Here is a 13,843-nt window from a genome sequence, read left to right as displayed (position 1 = left end):
TCCCTGACCTGCATTTTCTCAACTGTAAAATAGCAGCCATATCAATTTCACTAGGGATTAAGGGATAACATACAGAAAGCCTCTAGCAGAGCTGGCCACGAGGTAGGCTCTAACCCACTACTAATTTTCCTAGTTCACCTACTCCCCTCCTCGAATGTAGCAAATGATCATATGGATCCTTACGACATCAGGATCTAAATAAGCAGTCCTATTTTTTTTTCTCCTTTAAAAGCTGGCCAAGAATTGCAGAATTCCCAGCAAGGCAGGAACAGGGAAAGCTCCACAGACTGTGCCATTTCATTCTTGTGCCCAGAAAATTCTGAGGCCCCTTGTCAGCTGCTGAGACTTCCAGAGCCCATGTGATCCAGAAATGGAGGTGTGGAGCTGTTGGAAGCAGGGGAAATGTGCTGGCTGGACAGACCCTCACAAAGCATGGGCACTGCTGAGGGGCCTGAGGATGACAGCTGAGCATTCCTCCCCTTGATGCACGCCCACCAGGCTGCTCGGCACTCGCATGTCTGTACTTTGGAAAGGGTCAGTTTTTCCAGTCGGTAGGTGTGAAAGCATGTGGTTTCTACATCCTCATTCCCACTCTCTCTGGCTTGCTTCTGTTGGGTTCAGGGCACTCAGCTCTGCTATTTCGCACCCCAGGCTTACTGTTTCTTTTTTTTTTTTTTTTGAGACAGGGTCTCACTGTCTCACCCAGGCTGGAATACTGTAGCACAATCATAGCCTGTTGCAGCCTTGAACTCCTGGGCTTAAGGGATCTTCCTACATCAGCCTCCCAAGTAGCTGGCACTACAGGGATGCTGCACACCACCATGCCAGACTATTTTTTTTTTTTTTTTTTTTTTAAGAGACAGGGTCTGGCTATGTTGCCCAGGCTGGTCTTGAATTCTTGAACTCAAGTGATCCTCCCTCCTGGGCCTTCCAGTGTTGGGATTACAGGCGTGAGCCACCACACCCAATTGCTTACTGTTTTTCAAATGAAATTTCCTTCACTTTGTTCTCCTGCTGTCTGGCAGGAGTCTAGGCTATAAGGCACCAACATCATGCTGCACTCAGGCCAGACAAGGAGCTGGGAGGTGGGGCAAGAAGGCTGAAGGGCTATGGAAGGCCTAGTTCTTCACCTCTGGTTTAATACAGAGCAATTCTATTTGAGAAGGTGGGCTATCTCTCCAAGGAAGGAAGAGAATGAAATTGAGACAGGGAGCTCACTGCCTGTCCTCAGGGGACCACTGGGCATACAGGTTCATTAGATGCACAGGATATATAATCACTTCCTTCTGCTTCACCCCTGGCATCCCCACTGACCAGGAAGCAGGGCCTCATACCGTCATCACTCGTGTGGTGCTCTGCAGTCACATCCTGGGTTGAGTCTTCAACCGAGGTAGTCTCTCCATGAGGGCTATCACTGCAACAGAAGCAAGAGGGACCGGGACATTAACATTTGCTTATAAAATTCTCCTCTTCCCCTTCATACAGCCTCCCTGGCGCAAGGGCACTGAATCCATCTTACTCTGTCTATATTCTAACTACACACAATAGACAAATGCTTATAATGAAATACAAAGCTCTAGAGTTTTTCCAGTCTAGCTCCTGCTACAAAAACCACTTGAGACTACTTGGAACTTAGAATATCTCAAGACAAAGGGAAGCCCTTTCGAAGGTATAAGCTAAATTCTTTAGAAAATAGAGAACAACTCAACTCCTCAAGGGCTGATTCTCTACGTGAATTCATTCCTGGTTTTCAAGGGGGAAGCAGGGTGGAAGGGAAACACTGGGCTTCGGCATCAGATAAAACTGGATCCAAAAACCAGCTCTGATACTTGGTAGCTGTGTGATCCTGGGCAAGTTACTTAATCCCCTTAAGCCTCAGCTGCTTCATCTATAAACTGAAGATAATGATCTATATCCTCAGCTGTGTGAGGACTTAATAAAGTAATTTAGTAACAAGTTTGGCACAGAGCGGGTGCTTAATAAATAGTACTTGCTTCCCTTCTTTCTCATTTTGGTTGGTGCCTCTAGGTTGCTTTGTAGTTTAGACTGTGAACTGGTGAAAAAGTGGAAGGCGAGTCATAGGAGTGGGTGGGAAACAAAAGTAGGGGAGGAAGAATCTGCTGTGGGCTAGAGGACAGGAGTTTGCTATGGACTAGAGGGCAGTGGATAGAAGCTGGGTCAAGTTCTTGAAATAATTCATGAAATTTAAAATCATTCAGGGTAGGTCAGGCACAGTGGCTCACGCTTGTAATCCCACCACTTTGGGAGGATCATTTGAGTCTAGGAGTTTGGGACCAGTCTGGGCAACTTAGTGAGATCCTGTCTCTACAAAAAAAGAAGAAAAAAAAAAAGTCAGTGTGCATGCTGTGGTTCTAGCTACTCTGGAGGCTGAGGTGGGAGGATTGCTTGAGTCTGGGAGGTCGAGGCTGCAGTGAGCCATGATCGTGCCACTGCACTCTGGCCTGGGTGACAGAGCAAGATCTTGTCTTTAAAAAAAAAAAAAAAAAAATCCAGTGTAAGGAATCGAGAAAGGATAGGCAGGTTACTAGGAAAGTCATTTCTATTCCTGATCTCCTGGCTCGTGGACTTCAGAATTCATGAGGATGGGCACCAGGAAGTTCTTACTTCCTGAAAAGTACAGAAACTGTTCATTTCTAAAGTTCTTCCTCTGGTAGTAGGCAGTAACAGGTGAGGCTTTCCAGGCAGTTGTGTGAAAGCACCATCACCCGTTCAGCCCGGCAGCCTGGCCGCACAGTTTCCACCTTGGAACCCTCCAGCCTCTTTCCCCATGAGATGGATCCTACACTCCTGGGAAGTTCCTCACAGACTGGGTGACCAGTTCAGAACTCGTCCTGTGTAGAGCAAGTCACTTCTAAGGAGGTTTCCCAGGCTCCAGAGAACATTCTAGAAGAATATAAATGGAGATTCCTCTTTGTCAAAAAATGTAGGCACAATTTCTCACTGTTTTCTAGGGCTAAAAACCATCTGATGAATCTGATGAATTTTGTGATGTTCTGGAAACCCGTGAGGTGCTAGGGGTGGCGGGGGAGAGGTTCAAAGGCAAACTTCCCTCAGGGCTTCAAGTTTATTTACATGGCCAGCCAGTAAGGCAATAGTTCTAAACTTCAGGGAGCCATGGAAGGCTTGTTAAAAAACACTGCCCCACCCTCAGAGTTTCTGTGTCCCTGGGTCTTCGTGGAGCCAAATAATGTGCATTTCTAACCAGTCCTTTGTGACACAGACGCTGTTGGTCCAGGGACCTCACTTGGAAAACCACTGCTTTATGAGAAAGGCAAGAGGATGCTTTCTGAGGTCTCTTCTAGCCCTAAAATCCTATGCTTCTCTCGAAACACACCTCATCCCCAGCCTTTGCCCTTGTGCACCCACCCAGGCCCAAAAATACCTGAGGTCTCAGGAGCAGCCCACCATGCCACCCAACAGGTAGTCCTAGAAAATTGGGTTCCAGTTTCAGGACCGGAAAGCGTGGTGAAATGGATTTGTCTCTCCTCTCCACAGCTGTGGGGAGGCCATGTGGCCTGGTGCTCTCCTTTCCGTGGCTGTTTGGGTCTCCTGACCATTCTCCATTCTCTTCTCAGTGCTCTATCTCCCCTTCTACCACCCTCACTCACCTCCTTCACCGCCTTAGCTCCCAGGGCTGGCACTTCTCTCACTTCCCAAAGAAGGGAGAGGAGAGGCCATGAACCTTCCAGGTGGGTGTGAATCCAGTGGTTTCACAGGTCCCTCTCAACCCAAGGTCGCCGACTCTTGTTCCTCAGGTGCTTCTGGCCTCCCACCCAGTCTGTGGTAGTAATATTCCCTGACTAATCCTGTGGTTTTTCCAGAGGCTGCTAATAAATGTTGAGTGCACAAGAAACAGGTGGGTAGGTTGGGAGAAGAACTTGGAGGAAACTAGAGGAAGGCACCCGCCTGTCTGTGCCCGTGAGCCACACCCCTCCAGGACTCTGTCCCACTGGGCTGGGACTCAGGGGCCAGGGCTGTAGGGATCTCTGTGCCCTGGGCACTGGAACACAGCCTGCAGTGGTTTGATGTTTGAAAAGTGAGGGCGGAGGTTCTGCCTGATTTTAGAAGGAAGGAAATGCTATTCTACAGCTTTCCACCACTCATGCAAGGGGAAAAACCAAAGCTCTAAGTCACATGCACAAGGACAGCTCCCTGGAGCTCATCATCCAGTAGGTTGAGACCTAAAGTGACCAACAACCTCCCCAGTCACCACCAACCATCTGTCGGTGACAAAAAGCTTTCTCTCCCAGCTGGCCAGCATAGGTTCCTCCAGCTTGGACCCAGACACTGAAATCTGCAGTACAGCAGAGAGGGATGAACCCAGGGATGTCACTGATATTACTATGTTCACAGAACACAAATGCCACGTTCTTCACTCTTTGGGCAAGAGGATGTTCTGTGGGGGTCAGGGAGAAGTGTGGCCCAACTGGCCTCTCATTAAGTAAACAACCTCCCCTGTCCTCCCCTACCTCAGTCGATAGCAATGGGGCTGGCCGAATTGGTTCCAGATGTTGAATTCAGACGGAATCCGATTTGGGCTGGCTTGTGCTTTCAGCTCAGGCTGAAACACTATTTAGGGGAAGAAGGGAGGGGGAGGAGGAGGGGGGAGGTAGGGACATTAGGGATTAAAAGAGAGAGGCAGTTGTCTTTGTGTTTAGTAAAAAAATGACACTGTAAATGGTACCATGGCAGGTGGCATGGGGTAACGGACTGTATCCTGTACTAAGAGATGAGATTGGGGTTAAATTCCCATCACTAGAGTGGCCTAAAATACTGTCACTGGGCTTTCTGGGTTGCAGCGACTTCATCCATAAAATGGAAATAGTGATTTGTTCTTTGTCTAACAGAGGGGTCTAGCAAAGATATATCCCAGGGATTCCTTTTAGATCTCTGTTCCGAAGCTAGGTCATGGAAAACCTGGCCCCACAGAATGGAATGCTGCTTCAGGGGAGGACCATCCCTAACCTGCCAAAAACAAGGCTGACCCTTCTTTCTCTTCACAAATTTCTAAAATCATTCTGAAGTGCCAGCTTACCAAACTCAGTCAGGAATATATGCCTTTTATCTAAACTCTTCCCAATAAGAAGGCAATTCCCTGGGACCCAGGATGGTTTTTCTCACAATACAGAGCAGAGTAGAAGCCCAAGAGACACTGTTGATTAATAAAGATGCAACTTTATAAAAAGTCCTTTCTTAGAGATTAGTATCACAATTAATGTTGTCAGTATCTTTCAAAATAGTCCCTTGCCACTCAGAACTCATCAAAAAGGGAGGTGGCAAGAAGTGGCATTTAGTCTGTGGGTGGGGCTGAGGTGGGGGCTGCCTATACCATCCCCAGACCCTGGCAGCCTGGGAGTGAGGAGTTGGGAGGATCTGGGTGTTTCCCTTTGGTTTTCGTGTGGCCATCTGGCTCCCATGCCAGTGTGTGCTAGTGAATCCCTCCCCTCCTCCCGTCCCAAGCCCCCTACCAGTAATCCTCCATGCTTCCTCCTCTGCTGTAGACAGGGCCCTCCAGCTCCCTGGGGCTTGGGAAGATGTTCTCATGCTGGATGATGATGGTTTTGATCAGCTCATTCACGTGGGCTTGGCAGGACACCTGGTCGTGGCCCTCCGGCACTGACATCAGCGAGGGCCCGAAGCAGATGGCGAGGTTGTAGGGGTCCATCATGTTCTCTTCACTGAACTGTGATAAACTGGAGGAGAAGGGAAAGGGGGTAAGCTGGAAAGCTCTCGCATGAATGCCCAGAAAACACAATCACAGGAGGCGCTGCCAAGAGCAAAAGCAGAAGGTCCACAAATTGCCACCTGCCTTTCTGAGTGTCAGAGGCTTTCCAGAAAGTAAGCTGGGGAGAAGAGTAACCACCAGAATGGTCATTCAGGAGTTCAGGAAAAGCAAACTAGAGGTAGCTAATTTGCAGCTCTGACCCATTCTCTCTTTCCAGCTCCCATTTCAAATTCTACTTACCACCCCATCCTCATCCCTATCTTCAGATCTTATCTACAAAAAGCCACATGACCTTGAGAACATGTCACTCTGCAGAGCTGAATATGGCTCCTACACACCAACACACTAAGCTGCCAGGGCAGATAGGGACCCTCAGGCTGCCCTGCTAAAGATATGGTCAGAGGCACAGGCACTGTGCATTGTGTACCTTCTTGCATAACAAAATAATCAAATTATTAGGGATATTCCCTTCTAGCCTCTAGACTTACTAAAAAATAGCCAACTGATTAGCTGTTGTATTCCACCAAGCCAGTGAATTTCTTCCTAGAACAGCGAATGCAACTGTTTTTCATGTTCATAATCTCCTTCTATATTATTACATTCAGGATTTATTCAGGAAAAGGTCAGCATGCCATTTGGCTTCTGCTTGGGCTTCCTCTGGATGCAGGCTGACTTCATTCTCGGGTATTTATTTATTCTGGGAACTCTCCCCTTCTCAGCCAGCAGCTGTTCCAGCCACACCTCCAACCTTGGCCAAGGACCCAAGGTCTTCAATGAGCCATTGCACCTGATGAGTCCCATTGGGTCTTGCCCATCCAGGCATTGAGGGCTGGGCCAGCTCTGGATACCTCCCCAACACAGTCTGCAGAGTTGTGAGCTCTGCTGAGGAGTCTCCCGTATGGGCATCGGCAGGATTTGATTCTGAGAAGGAACCAAAGGTCCTCTGTTGGGAAACTAGAGGCCTGAGACTCAGCTGTCTCCATCTGAGTAGCTGTTCTTCAGAACTGATTGCAGAGTTTAGTTTCTGTAGTGTACCCCTCATCCAGTCTCATATTACAAAGTCCATTTCCTCTGACTCAATGGTTCTCTCCCCTCCTGGAGATGTAGCCCCTGTCCATTTGTGAATCACTGAAGGACTTGAAGAGCGGTATTATGGACGTGATGGGAAGAAAGGGTTGGGAATCACTGCTTCTAGAGCCTAGAATCAAATGCAGGAGAGGCCAGCAATGGGGGAGGTTACAAATTTCATTGGACTGCTTCACAGGAGTTCTTAAAAGTGTATAATCCTTCCCTGGATCCTGAGTTCAAAGAGAGCAGAGATTTAGAAAAGACTGGGGGAAGTTTCTAAGTCTATTTCCTAGTCAAATTAAAACTGGGGAGAGACAGGAGCAATAATTACCTTGGTAACCTCAGTGCGCACAACTGAGGCGTGAGGTGCCACAGTCTTAAGGTGTAGCTAATCCAAGCCTGGCCAGTTCCTGGTGTCATGGAGGGACAAAGAGGAGGAAGGCCTTGATCCTTTAGAGTGATCTGACAATGTTTTGGTAACATAAAAGAAAACCAGTAGTGTCTGGGAAGCCTGGTGGTCAAAGGGAAACAAACTCTAGTCCTGAGAGTCCTGAGTCAAAGCTCTGTGAAAGATGAAAAACGTTGGGAAGCCTGCTAAGGTAAGGACTGTTCAATTCATAGGTGGCTACAATGACCAGGAGCTTGAAGAGGAGACACATCTTCGTGGACTGTGATCTCATGAATCTAGGTCTATTTTCTTACTCCCATCAAAATATAGACCAAAATCCATTTTTCTTTTCCAATATACAGTGGTTCTAAGTTTAGGGGCTGAAGCAGTGGGATTTTGTTTTTTGTTTTTTTTTTTTTTTTTTTGAGACAGAGTCTCACTCTGTCGCCAGGCTGGAGTGCGGTGGCACGATCTTGGCTCACTGCAGCCTCCGACTCCCAGGTTCAAGTGATTCTCCTGCCTCAGCGTGTGCCACTGCGCCTGGCTAATTTTTGTATTTTTAGTAGAGAGAGGGTTTCGCCATGTTGGCCAGGCTGGTCTCAAACTCCTGACCTCAGGTGATCCACCCACCTTGAACTCCCAACGTGCTGGGATTACAGGTGTGAGCTACTGCGCCCGGCCTAAAGCAGTGGTTCTTAACTATTTAGGGGACACAAGTTCCTTCAATAACTTGACAAAAACTAGGGATTCTCTCCCCAGAAAAATTCATATATGTGCACATATAAATGCACACAGTTTTGTGTAAAATGTCATGGTGTTAACAATCTTTGAAGTCCCTGCAGGCTGTGTCTAGTGTAAGAGTATAAAAAACTGGATTTTTATTTTTAAAGAAATATCTAGGCCAGGCATGGTGTAATTACAGGCTCACGCCTGTAATCCCAGCACTTTGGGAGGCCGAGGCAGGTGGATCATCTGAGGTCAGGAGTTTGAGACCAGGTTGGCCAACATGGAGAAACCCTGTCTCTACTAAAAATACAAAAAAATTAGTCGGGCTTGGTGGTGTGTGCCCGTAATCCCAGCTACTCAGGAGACTGAGGCAGGAGAATTGCTTGAACCCGGGAGGCAGAGGTTGCCACGAGCAGAGATTGCGCCATTGCACTCCAGCTTGGGGGACAAGAGCAAAACTCCATCTCAAAAACAAACAAACAACAACAACAAAAATAAATATCTAAAATGGATAACATTAGTAACAACTCCCTGCTTTAAAATTTTTGGTGTCGACTTATATCCACTCATGTTATGTCCTCAAAGAGTTCTACTGTATTTCTACAGTTTCAGTTCATATTATTAGTGAATTCTCCTAATTGATTTGAAGTCATCTTTTATGCTTCATAAAAAGGTTCAGCATTGTGGTTAGGAACAGAGGCTTTTTGGGGGCACCAGGATTAGTGTGGGAAACTTACTTTTTAGCATGCACTGTTCTGGATTTTTAACTCTTTTATGATATGCAATTACCTCTCCAGAGGGCCCCTGCTAAGCTATACTTGGATTCCAGACCCACAGAAACTGAGATATTAGTTTTTTTGGTTCCTTGAGATTGACAGTGTTGTGTCCAATCCAAGAACAAACCATAGCCAGAAATAAAGTACACATACATCCAGGACTCACAGCAATGAAGAAAAAGGGTCCTGATGGTCTGGGCCATCAGGCAGAGTCTGCATCGGGAGCTACCTGCCAATTACTGCTATCTCTGTCTGGAAGTGCACACCTGTCGGCTGTTGTCTTCCTGTGGAGGTGGTCTGCTTTATCATTTGTGTCCTGCATTCTATTTATTATTTTAGAAAACACTTTCATTATTAATGCTGCATTTTTAAAATGTTAACACTTTGATGAGCAAATCGATCTCGTTTCAATCAGGAAAAAACCCCAATAAAAGCAAAACAAAATGAATTAATTTGAATTGGTGCAATTCCTATGCTGTCTTCAATAGTGACTGCCATCTCTGAAAGCAGCAACTCTGCATGGATGCTTATTCTATTGTTTCTCCCCATTGTACTTTCACACACAGTCCCCCAGCCCTCCCTGTTTTCCCCTCATCACCATTTGCTCACCTAGCTCATGCTCCTCGCTCTAGGGGCACAGACTAGGCTCATGTTGAGGGCAGGTATTGGTCTCCGAGGGGAGACAATGACTGGTAGCCTTGAAGGGACTAACTCGAAAGTAATTAGCAGAGTTTCCAGGCTGCACATGAACACGCTGTGTGACTCACTGGGGTGTTCAATCCAAAGGCAGTGGTGGTGCTGAGTCAGGGCCTGGCCGATGAATGGAGCAGACACAACCATGTCGAAGAGATGCTGGGGAACAAGGACCCTCTGTAGCTCTGCAGGGCCAGCAAGGGGGCTACATGATAGTGTGGGTGCCCCAGAAAAGGTCTCAAGCTGGGGCCACTAACCCAAATACCTAGAAGGCCAGGTTGACCACGAACTTGGAAGCAAGCTGACACTTATGAAATGGTCTCTAAAGTTGTACTCCTTTTAAGCAGAGACTAACTTTGTAGGAAGGCTCTTCATTTTCACAAAGAAATATATGCGAAAACACCTTGGCCCCTTGGTTTACCTTTTGTTTCCCCCACTTTGATAGATTCATGGATCCAGAGAAACATTTTTGTTCTCTATGAAAACCACAAAGCAAGAGTGATGATAAATAGCAACTGAATTCAGCCTTGGGACTGGGGGGCAACGGGGAGGGCTGGGGGTTGTGGTGAATTGGGGAGTGCCTGCCCCATCGAGGGGGCACAGCCCTTACTCCACAGGGAATTGCTGCCACCAGGGACTGCAGAGTCAGTATCGCCAGATCTAATAATTTTTCAAAAGAAGGTAGAAATCTGTGTCTTTAAAAAGTGAAATTTCCCCAAATGTAAGCACGATTTCATTGTTTTCAAGACACAATAGACACCTGAAGGGAACACATTTTTGGCTTTATCTGGCTCTCAGGGTGCCCATGTATAACCTTTGGTCTAGGCTGTTGAGGGCCAAACTGCAGCAAAAGCAAAGTGAAAAGACAGAGGTGCCTCAGAGGGGAAGAATCACGTCCTTGCTTGGTGCCTTTCCTGTCATGTGGGGACTCCAAAGCTTGCTTCACACAAGGACATGCTGCTTGGACAAGAAATGCCCCATCAATGCCCACCGTCCCTCTGCTCCTCAGACCTTTGTTGTAGCCACATCTGTTCCCTGGGTGATTAGTTAAATACCACCAGTACATGGGTAACTCCCGCATTGGCAGCTCCACTCCTGGTTTCTCCCTTAGGGTTGGATTCCTAGGTCCAATTGTTCAAAATCTCCATTTGGACATCTCACAAGTGCCTCAAATGACCATTACCACATCAACACATTGTCTTGATCCCTTTCTCCACACCTTGTCTTCTCCAACTCCATAAACAACCTCCCTATGTCCCTGTCGCTCATGCCAACAATTTAGGATTTCTCTCTTCATATTCTATGTATAATCCATGGGCAAATCCTGTTAATGCTATGCTCAAAATGTATCACAAACCTGACCCGTTTTCACTAGTCTCCAGACTAAGCCACTAACACCTCTGGCCAGACCAGACGGTAACCTCGGAATAGGGTCTCCCTGTTTCTCTTCACGACCCTTTCCAGTAACTTCTCCACAAAGCAGTTGGCAGGTTAAAAAAAAATAAAATACACAAATCAGGTAATAACATGCCAGGCATGGTGGCTCATGCCTGTAATCCCAGCACTTTGGGAGGCTGAGGTGGGTGGATCACGAGGTCAAGAGATCAAGACCATCCTGGCCAACATGGTGAAACCCCGTGTCTACTAAAAATACAAAAGTTAGCTGGGCATGGTGGCACACGCCTGTGGTCCCAGCTACTCAGGAGGCTGAGGCAGAATCGCTTGAACCCAAGAGGCGGAGGTTGCAGCGAGCCAAGATCACTCTACTGTACTCCAGTCTGGAGATGGAGCGAGACTTTGTCTCAAAAAAAAAAAAAAAAAAAAATTCTAATTGCTTCCCAAATCTAAATCCAAACTTGCTACTACCATGACTCTGGGGTTTTAAATGGCCCCATGGCACACTTTCCCCTCCTCTGGGTTGCTGCTTGTACACTGTCTTCTCAGACAGGTCTCTGCTGTCCACCTCAACTACAGTGCTTCTCCCTCCTTTCATTCAGACCCCTGCACTCTCCCCCGTTTCTTTACTCTTTTATTTTTCTTCTAAGCACTTATTCCACCTGATATATCTGTTATTGTCTGTTTCCTTCCCTGGAACAGGAGCTAAATGACATCAAGGCTTTCATCTTTTATTTAACAATGTATTAAATAAGTCTAGCACTGTGGCTAGCACACAGTAGGTGCTCAATAAATATTTTGTTGGGTTGGGTGAATAGGCATAGGTCCATAGAGGAACTTCCAGTAGCCCAAGCCAAAGCCTGATCCGGCTGTTCACTGGGAAGGTTACTCACTGATTGAGGAAGGCAAAGAGGTATCTCATGATGATCAGAGTGGTTTTGGGCAGGACCAGCAGGACTTTCCGGATGTGCAGAGCTCTCTCCTGCAGGTTGTCCATTGCTGAAAAGAAGAAAGCCATGTGTTATCCTCCACTATGACTGGGATCCCAGGAAGTAATGATCAGAAGTACCTACTACCAGCAGGGGCAACACGGACAGCATCAGATCAAGCCCACACACAGCACTGGTGCAGTGACAGGAAGTCATCCCTGTTGCTCCTTGGGGTAGGGCTGTTAGAAGAGGGCACTTGCTGGGCTCTAGGCATTTGCCATTGCAGGATGTAGTGTATACTTCTTGGGCATGGGGAACTATGCCAAATCCAAATCCAAACTCATTATTACACATTATTAAAATTAAACTGAACTAGGGTTGTTGTAATTTTGTTATTAATAACAAGTTTGGATTTGGATTTGGGCACAGGGAATGGGGTTAGAAATGTTCCCCACAGCATCTACCACCCTCTTATTCAAACAACCACAGAGAGAGAGCTGCCGCTAACCTGCTATAACTGCTCAACACAAAGCCTCAGGGGGCCTACATCTTGGTGGGAAGACAGGCTGTGCAAGTCTGTCCTGCTCACTCCACACGTGCCATCTCATCCTCTGACAAGTGTGGCTTATCTTCCCCCTCCCTTATCTGCATTACAAATGAGTAAAAAGTGGTCTGAGGCAAGAGGCAGCAGGCCCCTGGGTTTGTAGTGATATGGGGAAGGAGACCTGAAAGGCTTTCTTGCGCTGTGGAGAGGTTAATTACAGGTCAATTACAGGTCCTCCATCATAGGCAGCCTCTCACTTCCACAGTGTGCCATGTAAACACTGCCATTTTCTATGGGTGCCTTTATATGAAAAAGAGATGGGAAGTACTGGATTAGGAGGAAGAGTGTATCTCCAGGGAAGGACTGGGCAGCCAAGGGATCTTGAACTATCTTTACTATCTTGGCAATCCCAGTTCAGCTTAAGATACTTCACCTAGGCCCAGTCGGAAAAAGACACAAAGACATGACCCAAGGGAATCACATTCTTAATCACCCATATAACTCACTTCCACTAGACACCCATAAACAGAAGTCAACAAACCAACCAGAGAGCCAGCTTCCCAAATGCCCTGGAAATTTCTCAGGATAACAGAGAGGGACAAGTACTCAGGGCAGATACTGAGTGAAACTGGAAACTCAGTAGGTATGAAGATCTGGTCAACCTAGGAAGAAGGATCTTTTCTCCATTCAAAGGCACCACTCCCTCCAGCCTCTGCAGCCATCACTCAGACAGGGCCTGCTTCCAGGCTGACCTGTATTAATCCAAGTTTCCATTGATTGTTTTCCCTGGCAAACAAATGAGAGGGTGTTCCAGTACCACAAGCTAAACCAAATGGCTAGGAATAGCTTTTCAAGACCCAAATTTTAGAGTTAGAGGCAGAGAACTCCTAAGAGGATAAAGCAGAGAATATATCTTTCTCTTTGGGAAAATATCCTATTACTACTTTTAAATGTGCAGAGGGCTTTTGTTCCTAGAACACATATTAATACATTTAGCAGGTAAGCCACGTCTTGTTTAATGCAACAAGCATGAAATATTTGCAACGCTTATGCTTTTCCCCCTTGTACCATGAAAAGCACAAGCACTGATGTATAAGCTTCAAATACATAATTGAAAGTAAAGGTACTTTACTAAAAGAAGATAAAGCCCAGAGATGAATCAGAAGAAAAAAAAAAAGCCAGGAGTCCTGACTTGAGGGTCCTAGATTCTTACTGAAAAGTCTTTCCTCGCTCCCCTCCCACCAGGGGATGAAGGAGTGAGGATGAGGAGAAATTTCACTGGGGAAAAGAAAAACTTTATTGAAAAGCTTATGAGAACACACAGACCCTGTGGAAACTTTTTATCTCCTGCTACCGGTGCTGTGCCCCAGAAGCCAATCTGAAGCCAGAATCGTACTTACTGACGCAGGCCATCAGGTCATGAAAGATGTCCTTGGGGAAGAGAGGGTGTTCCAGCCCCCGGAAGTAAAGCTTCAGGACACCAGCTATGGAATCCATGTCATGGTCGTTCTGGTCCCCGGCCAGGGGGTCCTCTCCTGAGGATAAGCAACCCCCGCAAAAAGGAAAGAGAGTGAGAGA

General features: G+C 46.8%; 1 protein-coding gene across 14 annotated transcripts in view; it reads right to left on the bottom strand.

The window, feature by feature from the left end:
• The window catches only part of SRGAP2 (SLIT-ROBO Rho GTPase activating protein 2), a 249,014-nt gene that overhangs the window by 12,571 nt on the left and 222,600 nt on the right, over positions 1-13,843 (bottom strand). For all 14 annotated transcript variants that reach the window (XR_012432328.1, XR_012432330.1, XR_012432329.1 and 11 more), the window contains 4 exons: positions 13,666-13,800; positions 11,686-11,791; positions 5,490-5,714; positions 1,335-1,414 (listed from right to left, as the gene is read on the bottom strand). Coding sequence is in view for 10 of the 14 variants with exons in the window: in XM_065540897.2 (XP_065396969.1) it covers positions 1,335-1,414; positions 5,490-5,714; positions 11,686-11,791; positions 13,666-13,800 (546 nt within the window). In the remaining 4 variants the exon portion in view is untranslated. The remainder of the gene's footprint in view (positions 1-1,334; positions 1,415-5,489; positions 5,715-11,685; positions 11,792-13,665; positions 13,801-13,843) is intronic.

The sequence above is a fragment of the Macaca fascicularis genome, chromosome 1 (assembly GCF_037993035.2).
Source record: "Macaca fascicularis isolate 582-1 chromosome 1, T2T-MFA8v1.1".
Lineage (NCBI taxonomy): Eukaryota > Metazoa > Chordata > Mammalia > Primates > Cercopithecidae > Macaca > Macaca fascicularis.
This window is presented reverse-complemented; position numbering and strand designations above follow the sequence as displayed.